Source organism: Chiloscyllium plagiosum, chromosome 1 (assembly GCF_004010195.1).
Source record: "Chiloscyllium plagiosum isolate BGI_BamShark_2017 chromosome 1, ASM401019v2, whole genome shotgun sequence".
Taxonomy (NCBI): domain Eukaryota; kingdom Metazoa; phylum Chordata; class Chondrichthyes; order Orectolobiformes; family Hemiscylliidae; genus Chiloscyllium; species Chiloscyllium plagiosum.
This window is the reverse complement of record NC_057710.1, coordinates 3,306,802-3,330,895: the sequence shown is the minus strand read 5'-3', so window position 1 is coordinate 3,330,895 and position 24,094 is coordinate 3,306,802. Positions and strand designations below refer to the sequence as shown.

At 44.6% G+C, this 24,094-nt stretch overlaps 1 protein-coding gene across 1 annotated transcript; it reads left to right on the top strand.

Moving 5' to 3' along the window:
* The first annotated feature begins 1,739 nt into the window (after positions 1-1,739).
* LOC122551145 lies at positions 1,740-19,979 on the top strand. Its single transcript, XM_043693140.1, has 5 exons — positions 1,740-1,758; positions 4,544-4,681; positions 6,222-6,429; positions 14,249-14,375; positions 17,810-19,979. The coding sequence occupies exons 2-5, from the start codon at positions 4,577-4,579 to the stop codon at positions 19,977-19,979; spliced, it is 2,610 nt and encodes an 869-aa protein (XP_043549075.1). The 5' UTR covers positions 1,740-1,758; positions 4,544-4,576.
* Positions 19,980-24,094: the final 4,115 nt, after the last annotated feature.

Below are 24,094 nucleotides of genomic sequence, written 5' to 3'. Positions count from 1 at the left end.
GTCGTGTACACACTTAACGAATTCCTCTCCATCTAAACCTTTAACACTATGGCAGTCCCAGTCTATGTTTGGAAAGTTAAAATCCCCTACCATAACCACCCTATTATTCTTACAGATAGCTGAGATCTCCTTGCAAGTTTATTTCTCAATTTCCCTCTGACTATTAGGAGGTCTATAATACAATCCCAATAAGGTGATCAGCCCTTTCTTATTTCTCAGTTCCACCCAAATAACTTCCCCGGATGTATTTCCGGGAATATCCTCCCTCAGTATAGCTGTAATGCTATCCCTCATCAAAAACGCCACTCCCCCTCCTCTCTTGCCTCCCTTTCTGTCCTTTCTGTAGCATTTGTGTCCTGGAACATTAAGCTGCCAGATCTACCCATCCCTGAGCCATGTTTCTGTAATTGCTGTGATATCCCAGTCCCATGTTCCTAACCATGCCGTGATTTCATCTGCCTTCCCTGTTAGGCCTCTTGCATTGAAATGAATGCAATTTAATTTCTCAGTCCTCCCTTGTTCTGTTTTGTTCCTGCCTGCCCTGACTGTTTGACTCGCTTCTTTTCTCAACTGTAGCAGTCTCGGATTGATCTCTTTCCTCACTATCTCCCTGGGTCCCACCCTCCCCACCTTACTAGTTTAAATGCACCCAAGTAGCTCTAGCAAGTCTCCCTACCAGTATATTAGTCCCATTCCAATTTAGGTGCAATCCGTCCTTCTTGTACAGGTCACTTCATCGAGAAGCACGACAAAAGACCCTTTGGTCCAACCCGTCCATGCCGATCAGATATCTTAACCTAATCTAGTACCATTTGCCAACACTTGGCCCATATCGCTCTATCCATATACCCATCCAGACACCTTTTAAATGTTGCAATTGTACCAGCCTCCTCCACTTCCTCTGTCAGCTCATTCCATACATGTACCACCCGCTGCATGAAATAATTGCTTCCTGGGTCCCTTTTATATCTTTTCTGTCACACCCTAAACCTATGCCCTCTAGTTCTGGACTTCCCCACCCCAGGTAAAAGACTTTGTCTCTTTATCCTGTCCATGCTTCTCATGATTTTATAAACCTCTATAAGGTCACCCCTCACCCTCTAACGCTTCAGGACAAACAGCCCCAGCCTATTCAGCCTCTCCCTGTAGCTCTAATCCTCCCAGCCCTGGTAACATCCTCATAAATCCTTTCTGAACCCTTTCAAGTCAACCCAACACTCTACTCACACGAATTGTATGATCTTTTCATCTCTTTGCCTCTAAATTGTGTGTCTGTGTGCTCTTCTCTCTCACTACACTGTGCTCCGAAAGCCTGTGATTTCAAATAAACTTGTTGGGTTATAACCTGGTGTTGTGTGAATTCCGACTGTCCTAAATTCCAAGGAGAGTTCATAAGATAACCTTGCACAGCTCACATGTCAGATACAATTGTTTACAAAATGGCTCCTTAGCAAGGAGGGCAAATGTTAGACCATAAAATGGCTTCCTGACACATTGTGCCAGAATCTCTTCAATATTAGGCCAAGAATAATTTCTAAGCTAGGAGCAGACTCCTGCTTTTTAAGCACTGAATCATTCTGTACCTGAGGCTGAGATGTTACCATAAGGTTGCATTTAAACTGATTCATTAGTCTCGAATTAAGCATGCCTTTTTTTTCAGGGTTGTGATTCAAATTCAAATAAGACATAAGATCCGATTAGTTAGAATTGACAGTGGGCAATCTGTAAGGTCTGTAGAGTGGTTTGCAAGAACAGCAAGTAAGTTAAAACTTCATCAATATTACCTTTTAGAGTTTGTATTTAATAACCGGTAATGGCTACTCAATATCATCATAAAGTCCCAAAATGCAATTAAATTCAATCCATAGCAGGTAAGCACTAAGAGTTAATTTTCTATTGGCTTTCGACAGCCTCAGCACTAAAATGCTCTCCCTCTCTGGTGTCCTTTTGAACTCTGAAGTCAGAGTCTTTAACAGCAAAGATGTTTTTCTCTCTGTGTCTGTCCCACTTGCAAGGGGTAATAAGAATCCATTATAATTGACAGGATCTGACCGTCAATTACAAAGCTTTTGATAGTTCCGAGTTTCGTTTCAGGGTCAGAATCAAGGACTGTCATTAATTTCACAAGGGAACGGCCGTGAATATTATCATTTGGTGTCCTGTTCACACAGATCCACCGATGCTAAGGCAAATGTTCTTAATTGCCTTAGAGTATCTTGTTATCACTTGGTGAGCACAGGAGAAACATAGAGAGATTTGGATGTGTATTCACAAAATTGAGGAAACAGGAGAAAGTTTGAGAGTATACAGAAAAGATTTGTAAGAATGGTTCAAGGAAACAGAGTCTTCAGTTTCATACCTCATATTTTACACTACTTAAGTTTTGATAGATTGTAGAAAAATTGATTTAATTCAAGTTTTCTGGAAATGTCATCCCATTTCCTTATCCCCGTATCAGTCAAAGCAAAATGCTCAGAGGCACAGTATAGTTTTACCTCCTTCATCTTTAATCCGAGCCCTGGAGGGAGAGAGAATGATCACCCATGTGCATAGAGACACATGTTCTTGGTCTTCACTCGAACAGCAGTTTCTTAATGCATTATATAGTTATTTTACAGGGAGGAGCATCCAGACAACATAGATATTGATTGGGTGACCGTTACAATCAGTGAGTGTCAATAGTAAAGATTAAGCCATCTGCAGTTACACAATGAATGTTCTTAACCTTGTTAACAGACTTTACATACTGAATGCTTCCAATATTGTTAAATGAATCTACACAATGAATGCTTTTCCACCATTACCCTTGCCTCCAGCACCCCGTTGTTAACTGCATATTCTTATCTGATCTGAGTTGTGCTCAGCTGAACCTCTTGTTTCACAAAATTCGAAACTTAACTCTATCCCTACCTGCTCGTACCCTGTACACATTCTCAGAAATACAAAACTTCTCCAACCAGTCACTGTTCAAACAGCTCCAAGCAGGGTGTATAGCAAACCAAACAGTTTATTATCAGTTATGTCCTTGCTAGAAGGCCATGTTTTAAGAAATCTCCAGTGTCTATAATTTTTCAACAACCTCTTTTAACTAAGTAATATCAAGTATTTCCACAAAATTTGATATAAATCAATTTTTCCACAATCCTTCAAAGCTTAAGTTCTCTAAGAGCTGTAAAATATGAAGTGTGAAATTGGAATGTCTGTTTCCTGGAACTATTTGATTTATTTTGTTTTTCTGCATCCTCTCTGAAACCTTCTCCTGTTGCCTAAAGTGTGTGAATACACATCCAAATCTCTCCATCTTTGTATTCCCTTATAAATTATAATATTTGGTTTATTCTTCCGACGAAAATGCAACTCTTCACTATAAATTTCATTGTCCCGGTAACTGCCCATTTCGCTGTATTTTGTTTGCTATTTTTCAAGGCTTTTCATCATCTGAAAGCTTTGAAATGATTCCATCTCTGCAAAAGATAAGGACATCTTTGACCCTGGGTACACCACTGTACGTGTGCCTCGACTCTGATTAAAACAAAATGCTCATCATGAGAATGGTCCCAGGAATGAAAGGATAAACATATGAGGAATGTTTGAGGACTCTGGGTATATACTCGATGGAGTTTGGGAGGATGAGGGGGGATCTAATTGAAATGTACAGAATACAGAATGGCCTTGACAGGGTAGATGTTGGGAAGATGTTTCCATTAGTCAGAGAGACTAGGACCTGAGGACACAGTCTGAAATTAAAGAAACTCCTTCAGCCAGAGTGTGGTGAATCTCTGGAATTCATTGCCACAGAAGGCTGAGGAGGCCAAGTCATTGAGTTTTTTTTTAAGACTAAGATAGATAGGTTCTTCATTATCAAAGGAATCAAGGGTTACAGGAAAAAGCAGGAGAATGGGGTTTAGAAACTTACCAGGCATGATTGAATGGCAGAGCAGACTTGATGGGCTGAATGGCCTAATTTCTGCTCCTATGTGTTACCCACTCCAATATTCAGCTCGTTCCTTCCCATGGTATTACCTGCTTTGCTCTCTGGACAATAGCTTCTCCCAATGAGTAACCACTCACATTGGACAGCTGTGAAAAACAGTGGCAGTCAGTCAGCATCACAACTTCCTACTGTCACATCTCATTCCAGATTTTGTGTCCAACATTTTCATATCATAAATTTGTACACCTGCATTTTAAACTCAACATCATTGTCATCAGGTAGTGTAGTAGCCTGCCCATGAATTTCTCTCATCATGCAATCTGAACATCATCTTCATCCACCTTTGTCATTTCAGTTACTGAATAAAAGAAATAAACAAATTGATGTACACTACATTTTTAAAAATTATAATCGAATTACATATTTCACAAAATATGGTGAAATGTATCCCTTCAACTGTGTTCCTGCCTTTTCAGTTGAAGGACTGTGTTCTTTGCAAAACCCCTGGGATTACCGTTAATTCTTGTGAAATGAGAGTTGATGTTGGATTAGGCGGTCACAATGTGGGTGACACTGTTTTTCACAGCTGTAACATGTTGTCTCTTTTAGGTGATAGTGACGACACCACCACTGACCTGGAGCATGGAGGAACAGGTCAGTCAGGCTAGTAGCCCTGAAAGTGGGACTCACCTGTCCAATGTGAGTGGTTACTCATTGGGAGAAGCTATTGTCCAGAGAGCAAAGCAGGTAATACCATGGGAAGGAACGAGCTGAATATTGGAGTCAATGACAAGGAATCGCTGAGAGTGTTATATCCTAATACAGCAGCATACCCTGCTAAATATGAGGCCTGCACAAACAGCTTTCTCATTTTTCTTTCCCTTGAGAATTGAACGTTGGTCATGTGTTCAGCAATTGTTGTTCATTTCTGATTGACCTGGAGAAGATGGTGGTGAGCTGCCTTCCTGAACAGCTTACTTTGTACAGAACAGAACAGCCACAGTGCTGTTAGGAAAGCCATTCCAGGATGTTGACCCAGTGGCAGAGAAAGAATGGTGAAGAAATTCCAGTGAAACTGAAAATGATACAATCAGCTGCTTCTGGCAATATGGGCATTGCTGGCAAACACTTAGTGCCCAAACCTAGTTGCTCTGGAGTTAATGGTGAAGGGCACTTTCTGTAGAATGTGCTCTAGTGCTGATTTGTATTGGGCTTGATAAGACGGGGTATCTTGTGAGGACTCTGAACAGTTAATAATGTTAAAACGAGTCTTACACAGGCCTGACCGGGTAAGGATCATAGCTTTATCTTTCCAAATTTGTTATAACTATGTTTAGTTTCTCAAACTAGGATTAGAATTGTCATTCCAGGCCCCTCCTGGTTGCAGTTTGTTAGGAACTGAGGATTCAGAAGCAGGCTGAGACCATTGGCCTTTCAGCCTGCTCCATCATTTAGTAAGGTCACAGCTGATCTGATTGTGGTCGCAACTCTGCATTCCTGTCTGCTTCTCATAACCCTCAGTTTCCTCTGTATCAAAAATCTCTCCAATTCAATGATAACATAATTGACCATCCTAATTAAGCTTTAGAAAGTTGCCGTGTTTACTGTGGAACCTTGAGATGTCAGCTCCATTCAGTTGATTGCACCTTTGCGTCTACGTTTAGGAGACCATTCAATGGCTGAGGAAGGGTTATACCCGAAACCTCCTGACGCTACCTGGCTTGCTGTGTCCCTTCAGCCTCCTGTTTGGATTCCAGCATCACCATTCTTTTCATCTCATTCAGTGTTGTAACGGCTGATCTGGGTCTGCACTGCACTGATCCACTTTCAATTCACACCCTTGCCTAACCAAAAAAAACGATTACATTCAGTTTTGCAGTTTTCAATAGGCCTCCAGCTGCCGCGGCATTTTGGACATAGATTTCAGATTTTCATGACCCTTTACGTCTGGAAGGACTTCCTAATGTCATTCTCAAATAGCCAACATCTAATTTTAAGTTGTCCCAACTTGTTCGAGTCTCGTTCACCTAAAGTCAGAGCTTTTGTCTGTTCCATCAAATTGTTTCATCGTCTTAAACACTTTAGTTAGAAAAGCCCTTAATCTTCTGTGTTCGCAGTGAGCTTGGAGTGCCTACCTATCCCAATGTTGATGCATTACATGATCCAGTGACATTAAGGTGCTTCAGTACAGTTTAAGTCATTGAGCTTTGGGGGAAGCCCTCCTGTGGTTGAGTTAAACCTTGCCCAAAGAGAAAGTCACATGTCGTGTCCTCTGTTTTATCCGTAGGGCAATGAGTCAGGTTCCCAGCTGCAGGCAGCAGCAGCAGCAGGTATTGGGGGAATGACTTCAGCATCTGTTTCCCAGTTGTTACTGGCTGGTACTAAGTGCCAACAGAGCTTTGAGGAGTTCCCCACCATAGAGAAAGGGACGATCACCGTGACTGAAGAATCGATGAGTACGCAAAGGGACTTCAGGGAACGTCAACCCAGACTCGGTAAGAGACTCTGTGATTAAAGATATGGGCACTGCCCTGCTTTTGGCTCCGAATGGATGATAAGGTTACTGTTGTGGATAGAGTGAATATTTCTATGTAACTACATTTTTTTTGCTACAGGTAAGTAAAGGCAGAACAAGACAGATGTGAAACCTAAGAAGGGAATACTGAATGCGATAAACATCATGTTAAGACTCTTGTGGTGACCAGAAGAACCACATTTGCCAAAGAACGCAAGTGTGGAAACAAATAGAACAATTAATCGTTTATCACTTGTATGTTAACAATCAAACCAAAGTCAATATAAACTGGACACAAACTGATAGACAGATAATGCTTACTATGTAAATTGTATATTAAATAGCAGGCACAATTGACAGTAGATTTCACAGATTTATTTGGCAGGTCTGTGCAGCCTGTGTGGTAACTAACCTTTATCTATTCCTGATGAAGGGCTTTTGCCCGAAATGTCGATTTTCCTGCTCCTCAGATGCTGCCTGACCTGCTGTGCTTTTCCAACACCACTCTGATCTAAACTCTGGTTTCCAGCATCTGCAGTCCTCACTTTTGTCTGGTACTAACCTCAGCCAGAAAGCCCTTCGAAGGCTGAGGCGTGCTTTCCAGGACTTTATCGCCCTCTCATAATTCTCTTGACCTGCCTGTTTCAGTTTGATTCAAAACTTCAGTTCCAATCGAGTCCATTGTATGGCCAGTTTAGTCAATCAGTTCCTTCAAAGTAACTGAGATAGGAGCCTTTTGTTTGGGGATTACTAGTCCTGGATTCAGCCTTTGTGTTCTTTTTCATTTGTGTTACACATTCCCATCCTCTGAGCTCCGAAAGCTCTGTGTTAAACTAGTTTTAGTCATAGTTAAGAGTCTAATTCAACAATACAAGCTTTAAAATCATGGTCCAATGCATTCAAGAACCCATCGCTAGAAAGTATAGCTTGCACACGTGACAACCTCCACCCTCTCCACCCGGAGAGGATATATTTAGGAGTTGAACATCTCTGAAATGGATAACTCACCAGCCACAGATGAAATCTGAGAGAAGCAAGTGAAAATCAGAGACTGCTCTCCCTATTATTTTCCAATACTCTCAGATTAAACGTGCCATGCCAGAGGAGTTGGGACATCATGTTGAGGTTGTATAGGATATTGGTGGGGCCACTTCTGCATAATGTATACAGTTTTGGTCGTTATGCTATTGGAAGGATGTTATTAAATTGAAGAGGGTTCAGAAATGATTTACCAGGATATTGCCAGGCATGGAGGATTTGAGTTAAAAGAAGAGGCTTGATAGGCTGGGACTTTTATCATTCGAGCATAGAAGGATGAGGGGTGACCTGATAGAGGTTTATAAAGTCTTGAGGGGCACAGTTAAGGTGAATGACAAAGCTCTTCTCCGTAGGGAAGGGGACTTCAAAACGAGAGGGCATGTATTTAAGGTGAGAGGAGAAAGATTTTAAAAATACCTAAGGGCAACTTGTTCACACAGAGGGTGTTTTGTGTGTGGAATAAATGGCCAGAGAAAGTTGTAGACGTAGGTACAGCTACAACATTTGGAAGAATAGAATCCCTACAGTGTGAAAACAGGCCCTTCGGCCCAACAAATCCACATCGACCCTCCAAAGATTATACCATCCAGGGCCACCCCCCTACACTATTATTTTATATTTTCCCTCACTAATGCATCTAACCTACACACCCCAGAACACTTTGGGCAATTTTAGCATGGCCAATTCACCTACCTACACATCTTTGGATTGTGGGAGAAAACTGGAGGAAACCCATGCAGACAAGGGGAGAATGCGCAAATTCCACACAGACAGTTACCCGAAGCTGGAATCGAACCCGGATCCCTGGCACTGTGAGGCACAGTGCTAACCACTGGCTATTGTGCCGCCAATATATTTGGACAGGTACATGTGCGAATGTGTATAAGGTATGAGCAGGTAGGGATAGAGTTAAGTTTAGTGTTGCAGTACAAAGACTCAGCTAGCATGACTTTGACCAGATAAGAACTTGCAGTCAACCATGAAGTGCTGGAGGAAAAGGTAATGGTTTAATGAGGTGAAGGATATCTAATGTCTAATTACAGTTAATGAGGTGAGGAACATCTATTGTATAATGCCAGTTGGCTTAATCTTTTAATGTTGATGCTTGCTGATTGTATCGATCAACCAATCATTATAGATGTTGCCTTATTTGGATGCTGCTGCCTGTAAGTGACTATATAATTCCCTAAGAATCTGCTGTTCAAGAGAAGACTGAGAACTCATGTCCTGGTGTACATTGTTGATTGCTCTGTCTGGAAGAGAAAGTGAGGACTGCAGATGCTGGAGATCAGAGCTGAAAATGTGTTGCTGGAAAAGCGCAGCAGGTCAGGCAGCATCCAAGGAACAGGAGAATCGACGTTTCGGGCTTAAGCCCTTCTTCAGGAATGAGGAGAGTGTGCCCAGCAGGCTAAGATAAAAGGTAGGGAGGAGGGACTTGGGGGAGGGGCGTCGGAAATGCGATAGTGGAAGGAGGTCAAGGTGAGGGTCAATGAATAGTTACGATTGGACGGTGTCAGCGATCGCCCACAACACCAGTATCTTGAGATGGACGGGCCCACAAGGTAAGATTTTAAACCTTGGTCCCTCTGGATGTTCCTGTGTGTCGGAAATGGTCTCCTTGTTCAATCGCTTTCTATTCTAAGGACTCTTGAACAGTAATTAGTTCGTTCGAAAGACACTGTTTTGTGAACACGCTGATAAACAGGTTCGAGTCTCCTGGGTTTTAATTGGGGTTTGAGTCCCCTGGACAAATAGAGTAAAAAAAGGGGTTTGAGTCCCCATGAGGAGTAAAGTGAGAAAGGGGTTTGAGTCCCCTCGGTAAAAGGGGGTTAAAGTCCCCTGGAAAAAGGAATTTCGAGTACTGCAGACACTAGGTTTGAGGCTTCGGAGCAAGTTCGAAACCAGGAACTTCAATGATAAATATCTAAACAAAATTTGGTGGTACTTAAAGTTATCACCTTTATTCCCCATACCTCCCCTTAGAAGGACTTTTAGGACAACATGGCGTCACCGGGTAAAGGGAATAAAAAGTGGAGCCGGTCTGCTCTGATCCCGACATGAAGTGCATTGCCTGCCAGGGAAGCTTTGTTCGGGTTTTTATTGTGGGAGTCTCCGTTTCTGGGCTGTGGGTTCAACTCGGCGAATCCTTCTGAGAGAAGGGGGGGTGGTATGGACTGCAGCACCGTGTGGTCCACTGCGAGGGCTTTCTCTTTTTTTATATAAGTGTAATTTCATCAAGAGGATATGGAAAAAAAGGAGAAATGTTGAAATTAAGGATGTACTAATATTTGGGTTGAAAAAGGAGGTTTTAATATAAATTATGCCATTCTGAAAGTGTTTGATATTTAAATATTTTGGTTTTTAAATACTGGTTCAGAAAATCCTTTTTAAGTAACTGTTTTGCCTTCTTTGAATCAGATCTTAATGTGTTTTGTGGGCTATGTAATAGGGCCAATTTTGTTATTAAATGAATATTATACAACATTGGCTCCTTTTTAAAATAATCAAACATGTAACCTTAAAACAAAATGATTGAGGGCCTTGAGCCCCTGATCTGTTTGAAATTCTACAATGCCTGCTTCAAAAAACAATTGTCAGTGGTCATGCTTTAGCTAGATGAGAGTACTGTATTAAAGTATCATTGCTGGGTTTTATTTTGGCTGTACCTTCTTTATCTTTATTCTGAGCCCTGGAGAGACCGTGATTGCCTATGTTCACAAGGAGGCGAAAGTGAGGACTGCAGATGCTGGAGATCAGAGTCTAGATTAGAGTGGTGCTGGAAAAGCACAGCAGGTCAGGCAGCATCCGTAGAGTAGGAAAATCGACGTTTTGGGCAAAAACCCTTCATCAGGAATGAGGCAGGGACCCTCTGGGTGGAGAGATAAATTGGGAGGAGGGTGGGGCTGAGGAGAAGGTAGCTGAGAGTACAATAGGTGGATGGAGGTGGTGATGAAGGTGATAAGTCGGCGAGGAGGATGGAGTGGATAGGTGGAAAGGAAGATTGACAAGTGGGACAGGCCATGAGGGCGGTGCTGAGCTGGAAGGTTGGAACTAGGGTAAAGTGGGGGGGAGGGGAAATGAGGAAACTGGTGAAATCCACATTAATGCCCTGGGGTTGAAGTGTTCCGAAGCTGAAGATGAAGCGTTCTTCTTCCAGGTGAGGGAGTGGCGGTGAAGGAGGCCCAGGACCTCCATGTCCTCGGCAGAGTGGGAGGGGGAGTTGAAATGTTGGGCCACAGGGTGGTGTGGTTGATCGGTGCAGGTGTTCCGGGGGTACCCTAAAGCGCTCTGCTAGGAAGCGTCCAGTCTCCCCAATGTAGAGGAGACCGCATTGGGAGCAACGGATACAATAAATGACATTGATGGATGTGCAGGTAAAACTTTGATGGATGTGAAAGGTTCCTTTAGGGCCTTAGATGGAGGTGAGGGAGGAGGTGTGGGCGCAGGTGGCAGGGGGAGGTGCCAGGATGGGAGGGTGGGTTGTAGGGGGGTGTGGACCTGACCAGGTAGTCACGGAGGGAACGGTCTTTGTGGAAGGCGGAAATGGGTAGGGAGGGAAATATATCCCTGGTGGTGGGGTCTTTTTGGAGGTGGCGGAAATGTCGGTGGATGATTTGGTTTATGCGAAGGTTGGTAAGGTAGAAGGTGAGCACCGGGGGGATTCTGTCCTTGTTACGGTTGGAGGGGTGGGGTTTGAGGGTGGAGAGGCGGAATGTGGATGAGATGTGTTGCAGGGCATCTTTCAACCACGTGGGAAGGGAAATTGCGGTCTCTAAAGAAGGAGGCCATCTGGTGTGTTCTGTGGTGGAACTGGTCCTCCTGGGAGCAGATACGGTGGAGGCAGAGGAATTGGGAATACGGGATAGCATTTTTGCAGGAGGTAGGGTGGGAAGAGGTGTAAGCCAGGTAGCTGTTGGAGTCGATGGGTTTGTCAAAAATGTCAGTCATCATTGATGGAGATGGAGAGGTCTAGGAAGGGGGGGAAGGTGTTAGAGCTCGGCACCATCCTCATGACCTGTCCTACCTGCCAATTTTCCTTCCCACCTATCCGCTCCACCCTCCTTCATCCCCACCTCCATCCACCTATTGTACTTTCAGCTACCTTCTCCGCACCTCCCTCCCATTTATCTCTCCACTTCGAAGGCTCCCAGCCTCATTCCTGATGAAGGGCTTTTGCCCAAAACATCAATTTTCCTGCTCCTCGGATGCTGCCTGACCTGCTGTGCTTTTGCAGCACCACTCTAATCTGTGTACACAAGGACATGAGTTCTCAGTCTTCTCTCGAACAGCAGATTCTTAAGGAATTATATAGTCACTCACAGGGAGCAGCATCCAAATAAGGCAACATTGATATTGATTGGGTGATTGATACAACTAGCGAGTATCAGCTGTAAAGATTAAGCCATGTGGCATTACACAATACATGTTCCTCACTTCGTTAACTGGCATTACACAATGGATGCAATTCATCTCATTAACCCACTACCCTTTCCTCCAGCACCTCATTGTTTTTACTGCAAGTTCTTATCTGGTCGAAGTCATGCTAGCTGAGCCTTTGTCTCACAACCCTAAACTTAACACTTTCCCTACCTGCTCATACCTTACACGCATTCTTACATGATTAGGAAAGGTTTAGAGGGACATGGGCCAAATGCAGGCACATGGGACGAGTTTAGCTTGGGAAATATGGTCGGTATTGGCAAGTTGGACTGAACGTGCCGTACGACTATGACTGCCTGATGTTCAGCATGTTGTTTCAAAAGAGGGCAAGAGATCAACCACCTAACTAAAAATTACTCAGCCTAACCTTGTTGATAGAAAAATGTTTAAAAGCTCATGTGGGACAGTATTCAGCCTCATTGAGAAATGTCAAGGCCACTCAGCATGGTTTTGTGAAGGGAACATTAGTCAATCGCAATGAATAAGAATGTTTGAGGCAGTGTCAAGGAGGGCCAACAAGGATAATGCATTTCAGGCAATCATATCGATTTTAGCAAGATTTTGACAAGGTCCCTCCTAATTGACAAGCCAGAACTTTAAGAACACATTGGATCCATTAGATCAAGTGGGAAATTGGATCCAAAATTGGTTCCAGTGGCAGAAAGTCAAAGGTAATGATCGAAAGGTGCTTTGTGACTGGATGGTGGGTTCCTTTAAGGTGCTTCGGAGTTGGGTACTTCGTGATTCTTTGTTCATGTCAGTGATTTGAATGGAGAGAACGTGATTAGAACATTTGCAGATGATATAAAAATTGGCTGTGTTCGATCACAATCGATTAGATGTAAACTGCAAGTGGACAGAATGTGGAATTTGATCTGGAGAGGTGTGAGCTGATGTATTTAGAGAACAAAGGGATTCCCCAATAAACAGTGGGAATGTGGCATGGTGACTCAGTAGTTAGCACTGCTGCCTCACAGCACCAGGGATCCAGGTTTGATTCCAACCTCTGATGACTGTCTGTGTGGGTTTGCACATTCTCCCCATGTCTGCGTGGGTTTCCTCCAGGTGGACTGGTTTCCTCCCACAATCCAAAGATGTGCGGGTTAAGGTGGCTTGGCCATGCTAATTGCCCACAGTATCCAGGTTAGGTGGATTGGCCATGGAAAATGCAGGGTTACAGGAACAGGGTCGGTCAGGGTGAGACTCTCTCTATGAAGGGTTGGCATGGATTCAAATGGCAGAATGGTCTGTAGGGATTCTATTTTAGTGAGAATTATAGAGTAACAGGGGATTTAGGAATTAATGTCCACAGATCCCTGAAGCTCATAAGGCATAAGAATTCTTTTCTCATTCCTGATGAAGGGCTTCTGCCCGAAACATCGATTTTCCTGTTCCTTGGATGCTGCCTGACCTGCTGTGCTTTTCCAGCACCATTTTAATCTTGACTCTAATCTCCCGCATCTGCAGTCCTCACTTTCGCCTATAAGAATATTTTTTGGAACATAGGCCTAGAGTATAAAAATAGGGAGGTTTTAGAAGTGTTGCACTTGGGAAACTGTGCTGATGCTAGAGTCCCATTACTTTGGGGCTTTTAGAGAAGTTCAAGATTGAAATCAAATTGTTCAGCGTTTCAGAGTTTCTGTCTGAGGGACTGAGCATTCTATCTCTACGTGAAACTTGCTCTGCACGCCCACAGTGCTGTGGCATCTTCCCTAACTGCGGAAACAAAACAGCAGTGTAAACATAACTCACTGACTTCCAGTAACTTGTTGTAAAAGTGCAACATCTCTTTGCACAGTCCTTGGTTTCAAACCAAGATTTTGGACACCAATGCAAAATAAAGAAAAACAAAAATACCCAGACTTTACAATTCCTGCAGAAATGTTTGGAACATTGAGTTGGTCTCTTATGGAAGCAAGAAAAGCAGAGGTGACCTTTTAGGTGTGTGACTGACCGAGCTCATCAATACTGTATACATGTGACCTGTATACACTATATATATGTGACCAATGTGTACTGTATTGTATATATGTGACTAAAGCTTCGTGATTTCTGAGGAGAAGTGAAAGACCCACACTAATCTTTGGATGTGTGTAAAGTATTTGAAAAAATTCTCTCCGACCCTCTTAGACATTCAATATGAGCCCAGGAAACCACTCAAAATTTCTTAAAGGAAAATGTGCAGAGTGTGACAAGGCTGATTTAATCTGGGATCACACAGGTCCTGAAGGTTTTCGAAACTTTTTCATGAGAGGTGTTACACCTATGAGTAATCCTTTCAGCTGAGAGTGCTGACAGGCCATTGTTGCTTTTCTCAACAGAGCTGCAGGGAAGTGGGTTGTCTTCAGCTCCTCCGCTCTTGGCCTCCTACACCAGGCAGAGTCCGGAAGATGTAAAACTTTCCAACGTGACTTTTCATTGCTCTCCAGTGGAGTTTGCCCCTCTGAGGTAAGGCTTTTGCTCTGAATCTCTGAACCTTTTCAGTGTAAAAGTCTATTTATTGACCAAGCAGAAGGCCACAGTGAACAGAATTTACTTGTCTAGAGAAAGACATAGGCAGTTGGCGTAGGCTGGTTGATTTCAGACAGCTGATCAAAATCAGCATAAAATCATAATGTTGCTTCTGCAGAAAAGTATGTCATCTGAGTGTGATGAACCATGGAATATAGTCGCAGGTGTGGGCTATTTGGCCCTTTGAGCCTGCTCCATCATTTAATAAGTTAATGGCTGATGTTCCAATTCAGTACCTTATTCCTGCTTTCCCTCCATACCCTTTGATTTATTTAGCTCCTTCCTGAAACAATTCAATTTTTCACAGAAGGCAAATTGCTTTCTGTGGCAGAGAATTCCACAGTCTCACCAAGGTTAGGGTGAAGATATTTCACCTCAGTCAGACTCATAGAGATGTGCAGCACGGAAACAGACCCTTTGGTCCAACTTGTCCATGCCGAACACATATCTTAACCTAATCTAATTCCATTTGCCAGCCCTTGGCCCATATCCCTCTAAACCCTTCCTACTCATATACCCTTCCAGGTGCCTTTTAAATGCTGTAATTGTACCAGCCTACACCACTTCCTCTGGCAGCTCATTCCGTCCACATACCACCTTCTGTGTGAAAACGTTGCCCCCTAATCTCCCTTTTATAGCTTTCCCCCCTCACTCTAAACCTATGCCCTCTAGTTCTAGACTCCCCCACCCCAGGGAAAAGACCTTGTCTATTTATCCTATCCATGTCCCTCATGATTGTTTAAATGTCTAAGCCTCTCACCCCTCAACGCTTCAGGGAAAACAGCCCCAGCCTATTCAGTCTCTCCCTGTAGCTCAAATCCTCCAACCCTGGCAACATCCTTGTGAATCTTTTCTGAACCCTTTCAAGTTTCACAACATCCTCCCTATAGGAGGGAGACCAGAATTGCAAACAATATTCGAAAAGTGGCCTAACCAATGTCCTAAATAGTCTATCTTATACCCTTGTACTGTGCCCCAGTTCTGGATTGTCTGGTCAGTAGGAACATCCTTCCTGCAGTTATGCTGTCCATGAGGCCATAAGAAATACTAACAGGAGTAAGATCATGGTTGATCTGACATTCTATTTTCTTGAGCTTTCCCCATAACCCTTCATTCCCCTAGTGATCAAGAAACTCTCTATCTCAAATATACAGAAAACTGTGTTCCCACAGCTCTCTGTTCCAAAGATCTTCAACCCTCATAAAAGAAAAAAATCTGTCGAAAATTGCTACCCTTCGTTTTGAGACTTTGCGCTCTGATGCTAGACTCTCCGATGAGGGGAAACATCTTCTCAGTATTTATCCTGTCAAGCCCCCGGAGAGTCCAGTGTGGTTCAATTCATTGTTCTAAGCTCCAGTGAATAGAGTGCTTTGTCTTTGATCAGAAGCCAATCGCTCCATGCCAGGGATCATTCCAGTAAACCTTCTCTGAACTGTCTCCAATATCTTTCCTTAAATAAGGGGACTAAAACTGCTCAGAGTACTCCAGATGTGATTTCACCAGCACCTCGTACAGTTGCAGGAGAACTTTCCTACTCTTGTTCTCCAACCCTCTTGAATTTAGGGCCAACATTCCTTTGGCCTTCCTGATGACCTATTGTCCCTGTATGCTAGCTTTCAGTGTTTTGTGCACAAGTTCCCCCAAGTCCCTTTATGGTCCAGCTTTCTGCACTTTATTTCCATGTCAGTAATGTTCTGTTCTTTTGTTCTCCCTTCCAAAATTAGCAACTTCACATTTTCCTGCATTATATTCCATTTGCCAACTTATTGTCCACTTACTGAACCTATCTCTCTGTAAACTGTAACCCTCTCTCAGCCTGCCCTTTGGCCTATTTTTGTGTTGTCTGCAAATTGGCTACAGTACATTCACTTTTTTCTCATTAATATATATTGTAAACAGTTGCAGTCCCAGCACCGATCCCTGTGGAATACCTCTGATAATGGGTCGCCAACCTTTAAAAGAATCCATTATCCACACTTGCTGTTTCCTGCCTATGAACCATAGGCTCTTAACTTATGATGTGATCTTCTATGAAATGTCTTTGTCTAATGCCTTCTGCAAATCCAAGTACAATACATCTACTGGTTACCCTTTTTCTACTCTTGGTTGAGCTTCCTCAAAAAGCTCTGATTAATTAGTCAGATGTGACTTCCTTACAAAGCACCTTGCTGATTCTGCTTGATTAAGTTATGATTTTCCAAATATGTTGCAATTACTTACTAATTGATTCCAATGCCTTTTCAACATTAAATGTTAGACTAGTCAGTGTACAGTTACCCACTTTTTGCTTCCCTTTTTGAATAGCAGTGTCACATTAGCAGTTTTCCAATCCTCTGGTATTTCAGTAGAATCCAAGGATTTTTGGAAAGCTACAACCAATGGATCCATTATATCTGTAGCTGCTTCTTTCAGGAACTACCATCAAAACCAGGGGAGATATCTGCTTTTAGTCCCATTAGTTTGTCTAATACAACTTATCTAGTGATGGTACTTAGTTCCTACCCATATTCTTTAGTAATAATTGGATGTTTGAACAACTTCCACTGTGAAGACTGATATAAAATATCTTTTCAACTCCTCTGTCAGTTCCCCCTTTGTTGTAACCACCTCCCCAGATTCATTTTTTAAGGGACCTGTGTTCAATTTGCAGCGAGTCATCCCTGTTCCTGTACTCAAATCCTCTCGCTACGAAGGCCACTACCTGCTGCTTTTGCATGCTTCAGCGACTGGTATACAAGGACCCCCAAGCCTTGTTGTGCCTCCCCTTTTTCTAATCTATCACCATTAAGATCATAATCTGTTTCCTACTTCTGCTACCAAAATGGGCAATCTCACATGTAACAACTTCATCTGCCATGTATGTGTCCACTCACTCAATTTGTCCAATTCATACCAAAGCATCTCTGTGTCCTCCTTACAGCTCACCACAGCATTGTGTCGTCTGCAAACTTGGAGATATAACATTTAGTTGTCTCATATAAATTATTAATAAATATTGTGGGTATGGAGCAATGGTCCCTGTAGTAATCCGCCTTACCTATACATCCCTAGACACTATGGGCAATTTAGCATAGCCAATCTACCTAACCTGCACATCTTTGGACTGTAGGAAGAAACTGGAGCAGACACAGCGAGAATGTGCAAACTCCACACAGACAGACACCTGAGGCTGGAATTGAACCAGATCCCTGGTGATGTGAGGGAACAGTGCTAACCATTGGGCCGCTGTGCAACTATTATGTCTGAACGCAGTCATGTATGTTGATACTTAATGATCGCAAACAGTTCTATTTAAACTCACCCAATCAACATGATCTCCTTACTCTGTCTCCCCATCGAGGTTCACCAATTTCTATTCTCTTCTGTTTCAGAGGGAGCCCTGACTTATCTGGAGTTCTGAGTGAGGGATACACACGAGCCTACCGAGGAAGCAGCTTCCAGGAGGCAGTAATACCTGAGGCTTCCGCAGACTGTGAGAGAGAGAGCCCCCCACTGTCACAGCACCTGTTTGGAGACAGCAGCAGCAGGGATTCCCTGTCACAGCATTCCCTGACGCCCCCCAGCCCAAGGTGGTCAGAGGCAACAGAAGATGAAGATTTCACTCGAGCAGAGAAGTACATTGGTGACCAGAACTTCATGGAGCTTCCGAGCATCAAAAGGGATGGATGTCAGCCACGGGCAGGTGGCATATACAGAGCTCCTCTCTCTGAGCACAAGTTACCTCTGGGTGGAGAGTTGCCTGCTCCCCAAGTGCTGGAGGAGGCTGTTGAATTGCCCAGCAGCTCTGGCTCCAGGAGAGGAGCTGAAGTGAGTGGGCCCCTTATTGATAACCAGAGGAGCAGTTTGCTGGCTGCAGGAGCAGTTAAACATGGTATTGCAGCTCTTGGAAAGGAATGGGAGTCAGCTGCAACTGAGCAGCCACCCCTGAACCCCGAGTCGGCTCTCGTTTCTCCAGATTGCTCTAGCCCTGATCACGCCATGCTCCACGAGCAGCCAACCCTGCCTGAGCCCTGCAACGCCTGTCCGGATCCTCTTGGAAAAGGGAACTTGGCTCCATCAGGCCCAGACAGGTCAGAGGTTTCTGACGCCCTATTCCGTTCACAAGGCTGGCAAGTGAGCAAGACCAGTCAAACCGCTTGCTCTGAAGCAAGTTTGCAGCGTCAACCAACTTCTTTCTCTTTATCTGCTCCATCCAAGAATGGCTTTACATCAGGAGCTGGACCAGGGTCTGCCTGCATGGAGCCCACCACCTCATCCAACGGGAAGGTTGATACCATCACGGAGGTGAAGACCACAAAAAGTACCGACAGCAAGAGTGATGGCACAGCATTGTCTGGCTACAGCATAGAGCAGGAGCAGAAGGACACTGAGCTCTCTCCCACAGTGTGTCCAGCAAATGTCACGGATTCCTCTTTCCTCACCTCCTTAGCTGACCCTGTCTGTCAGTCCACACCAGCCGTCCCCTTGAATGCACCAGCCAAGGGCCTTGCTCTGTTGGGTCAGGCAAGGCGAGTGGTCATTCACCACCTGGAAAGCCAGATTGCTGCTTCTGGCATCTCCAAGGTTTCAGTGGAATCCTTATCAAACAAGAAGGATTTGACCAAGAGTAGTAAAAATGCCGCCACCACCACCACTACCACTTCCACCAGCAGCTGGGCCTGTCCAAGTGTCTTGCAGTCCATGGCTCCCCTGAACTACATGGAGAAAGTTGGAGCTTGGGACATACACCATGGCCCAGGTGGCAAGCCCACCTTTGACAGCCTGGTGTTACATGGCCTGAGAGGAGTGTCTCCCCGACAGCGGGCCTACAGTGCTATCGCCGACTCGCTCAATAATATCCTGTCACGGATCAATGCGGCTCCAACGTCCAGCTGTCTACCAAAGCGGCGTATCGCAGCGACCTTTGGAACTGCCCACCTGCAGACTGGCCACCAACTGAGGACCCAGAGGACAGGCCAGAGCACCAGTCATCTGTCAGGAACCGGCAGTGACCATCCTGTTGGGCCTGGGAGGCCAGCTGCTCTGAGGAGGATGTCACAATCAGATGAGAGGAGAGGACACCACGACGATGCCTCTCTCTGTAAAGCTGACCCACCTCATTGCCACCTAAATTGGGACAGAGCATCTAGCATTCACTCACTTGAGTCTGTCAGTACCCTGGCTGAATGCCATTTGTCCCACCAGAGCGGAGACAGCCCATTGATGCAGGAGGCCCCTCTGTCTCCCACCCTTGCTGAGCAAAGGGAGAACAGCAGCTCCAGACAGACCGCAAGATCCTCTGGTACCACCTTACCTGGCCCACACCCTTCAAGTGTCGCTGCCTGCCCTGAGCGATTCAGTGTTGCCTCCCCACAGGATGAGCTCAAACTGCCGGGCAGCTCACAGGAGAGCAGTCGGGCAGGAGAGCAGACACTGACCATGTCAGGCCACTCACTGACCAGCCTGGAAGTTGATAACTACGTTCCCATCTGGACACCATCACGGCTGACGCCAGATGCCAACCAATTCAATGTGGAGGACAGGATACCGGTAGGTACCTGAGAAAGGCAGCTCCTGGCTCTTCATCTCCTGACTCTGGAATGCAGCCCAATCATTCATCGTCCTACAATCATCTTTTACAGAGTCTTGGATCTCTCACAGCACAGAAAGAGGCCCTTCAGCCCATTCTATCTGTGCTGGTGATCATTGTAATCGTATTCTGAGAAAGTGAGGATGGCAGTTGCTGGAGATAATAGTCGAAGAGTGTGGTGCTGGAAAAGGACAGCAGGTCAAGCAGCATCTGAGGAGCAGAGAGTCCGTTCCTCCCCCCCCGCCCACCTCCCCCACACACCTCTGTCTAATGCCCCAAAGGATCCTTCCACATCCGACCTGTACTTCCACACACATCATCTACAGTATCCGTTGCTCTCGATGCAGTCTCCGCTACAATTAGGGAGATAGGGCACCGACTTGCAGAACGTTTCAGTGAACATCTCTGGGACAAACGCACTAAACAATTTCACTGCCCTGTGGCCAAACACTTTAACTTCACATCCCACTCCGCCAAGGACATGCAAGTCCTGGGCCGCCTCCAACACCAAACCCTAACCACCTGATCCCTGGAGGAAGAATGCCTCACCTTTGGCCTTGGGACCCTGCAACCACACGGGATCAATGTGGATTTCACCGGTTTCCCTATTTCTGCTCCCCCCACCTAATCCCAGATCCAACCTTCCAACTCAGCACCGCCCTTTTGAACTGCCCTACCTGTCCATCTTCCTTCCCACTTATCTGCTCCTTCTCCTGTCTGACCGATCACCTTCACTCCCACCTTGATCTACCTATCACATTCCCAGCAACCTTCCCCGCCCATGTATCTCTCAGCTCCCTTGGGCCAACCCCCCATTCCTGATGAAGAGCTTAAGTGTGAAACGTTGACTCTCCTGCACCTCAGATGCTGCCTGACTGGCTGTGCTTTTCCAGCACCACACTGTTTGACTCTAATCTTGTTGTTCAACACTGGCTTGAAGCTTGGTATTCCAGCTCAAGTGCTCATTTAAATACTGCTTAAATGTCTGGAGGGTCCTCATCTTGATGAGCTTTTCAGCAGTGAGATCTAGATACCCACAACTCTCTGGGTGAAAAATATTTCCTCAAATCCCCTCTAAACCTCCTGCTCCTTACCTTAAAACTCTGCTCTCTCATTATCAACCCCCTTACTTCAGGGAAGAGTTGCTACTGTGTCTGTGCCTCTCAAATACTTTAGATTAGATTACTTACAGTATAGAAACAGGCCCTTCGGCCCAGCAAGTCCACACTAACCCTCTGAAGAGCAACCCACCCAGACCCATTCCCCTACATTTACCCCTTCACCTAACACTACGGGCAATTTAGCGTGGCCAATTCACCTAACCTGCACATTTTGGACTGTGGGAGGAAACCGGAGCACCCGGAGGAAACCCACGCCGACACAGGGAGAATGTGCAAACTCCACACAGACAGTTGCTTGAGGCAGGAATTGAACTCAGGTCTCTGGTGCTATGAGGCAGCAGTGCTAACCACTGTGCCATCGTGCCACTTCTCCACCTGAATCCGGTGTGTGTGTAACTGTGTGCGTGTGTCTGTTTCTCCCCCCCCCCTCCCATTCCCTCACCCCAGGCCTTCCCTGATCTAAGTCAGGCATCACACGACACTGGGTTATAGTATCACAGGCTTATTTGAAATCACAAGCTTTTGAAGTGTAGTCCCTTCGTCATGTATTCACTCCACCTGATGAAGGAGCTGCACTCTGAAAACTTCTGACTTCAGCTAAATCTGTTGGATTATAACCTGGTGTCGTGTGACTTCTGACCTGTGTCCAGGACCTCTACATTATGGCTGCCTTGTTTACTATAGGGCATACAACTCCAGCCTGCAATGTCATAGAGTCATACAGCATGGAAACAGACCCTTTGGTACAATCCATTCATGTCAAGCAAACTGAACTAGACCCACTTGCCTGCATTTGGCCCAAATCCCTCTAACCCTTTCCTATTCATGTACCTATCCAAATGCCTTTTAAATGTTGTCACTGTACCTTCATGTCACACTTCCTCTGGCAGTTCATTCCATATATGAACCACCCTGTGTGGAAAATGTTGTGCCTCAGGTCCTTTCTAAATCTTTTTCCCCTCACATTAAAAATATGCCTCCTCGTTTTGATCTCCCCCACCCGAGGGAAAAGACATTTGCTATTCTCCTTATCTATGACCCTCATGACTTCATCAACCTCAATAAGGTCACCCCACACCCTCCTATGTTGATGTCCTTCCACAATCAATGATTTGTATCCATAAAACCACAGACCCCCTCAACTCCTAAATGCCTATTAGAATATTATCCCTTAAATTATGCAGCCTTACCTCGGTCTTTCTGACAAAATCAAATACTTCATACTTGACAATTCTCTGAAAAACATTTTATTTGCCACATGTGACTCTATGTCCACTCTTCCACCAGGTTATCCATTTCTCCTGAAATCTATCACCGCCCTCACAGTGCACAATATTCTCAAGAAATGCTAAAATTGTTCCAGACACTCTTAAGTCTGGAGTATGAATATGTATCAGAAAAAGCAGTGGTCCAACTAACAGCCTGTAGAGAACTTCAGTCCTTCCAGTCTGAAAGTGCCCCATTAGCCACTTTCCTGTCACTATGTGAACTTGGTTTTCATGTCACTGCTGTCCCTTTGATTCCCGAAGGATTAACTTCCCCTGAAGCTTGTTCTGAGGATGTTACCAAATGTCTTTTGTAAGTCTGCGTACATCACATCAACCACATTACCCGTGTTAATGTTGTCCACACTGAAAACCTCAAATTAGTTAAACATTATCTGTGATTAACAAATTTGTTGTGGCTTTCCTGAATTAGTATACATTTGCCCAAGTGATGGTCAGTTTTGTCAGAATATCTTTTCTCAAAGCCTTCCTTCACTGAGGTTAAAGTGATGTGCCTGTAACTGCTAGATTTATCCTCACATCGTTTTTTGAGCAGGGGTGTAGTATTTGCAATTATCCACTCTTCAAATACTGTGTCTGTCTCTGTACTGAAATAGAATTTGAATTCCTACAGTGTGGTAACAGACCCTTCGGACCAATAAGTCCACACTGACCCTTTGAAGAGTAACCCACCCAAACCCATTCCCTATCCGAAATATTTACCCCTGACTAACACAGTGAACCTACACATCCCTGAACACTATGGGCAATTTAGCAATGGCCAATTCACCTGACCTGCACATCTTTGGACTGTGGGAGGAAACCAGAGCACCCAGAGGAAACTCACGCCGACACAGGGAGAACGTGCAAACAGCACACAGACAGTTGCCCGGGGCTGGAATCGAACCTGGGACCGTGACGCAGTGAGGTAGCAGTGCTAACCACTGAGTCACCATGTTGCCATAGTCTGTCACAATGATTGATAATATATCACATTAACTTGACAGCTTTCTGTTTCTAGCGTAGTTCTCTTTAAAGCAGGGAAGGTTAAGGGGAGACTTAATGGACATGTTTAAATATTGAAGGGATTTTCGAGAGGAGATAAGGCGAAATGGTTTTCAGTGGGCTCAGATTTAAGAAAGTTGGCAAAAAGTCCAAAGTGGAGATTGAGATTTACACAGTGAGTTGTCATCTGGATGTGCTGTCTTTAAGGATGGTGAAAATGGGGAGTGTACAGGCCCAACATGTTCCCTTTACATTGAAATGTAGCAGCAACTGTCTAAATGGAAAGCAGCTATGTCCCTTCATTGAAGGATCAATAACAAGGGGGCACATTCAGTGTATTGTGTACAGTTCTGGTCGCCACACAATAGGAAGGATGTGGAGGGTACAGGAGAGGTTTACCAGGATGTTGCCTGGATCGGAGTGTGTTAGCTACAAGTAGAGGTTGGACAAACCTGAATTGTTTTTGTTCAAGTGTATTTCCTGAGTGGCAACCTGATAGAACTATATTATATTATAAGGGGCATGGCCATGGTGGCAATGTTAAATACTGGAGGACATAGGTTTATGGTGAGAGGGGGAAAGTTTAAAGGAGATGTGTGAGAAAAGGTTTTACCAGCAGGTGGTAGGTGACCAGAATGTGTAGCCAGGGGAGATGGTAGGAGCAGATACCTGAACAAAGTTTAAGAATTGTGAACA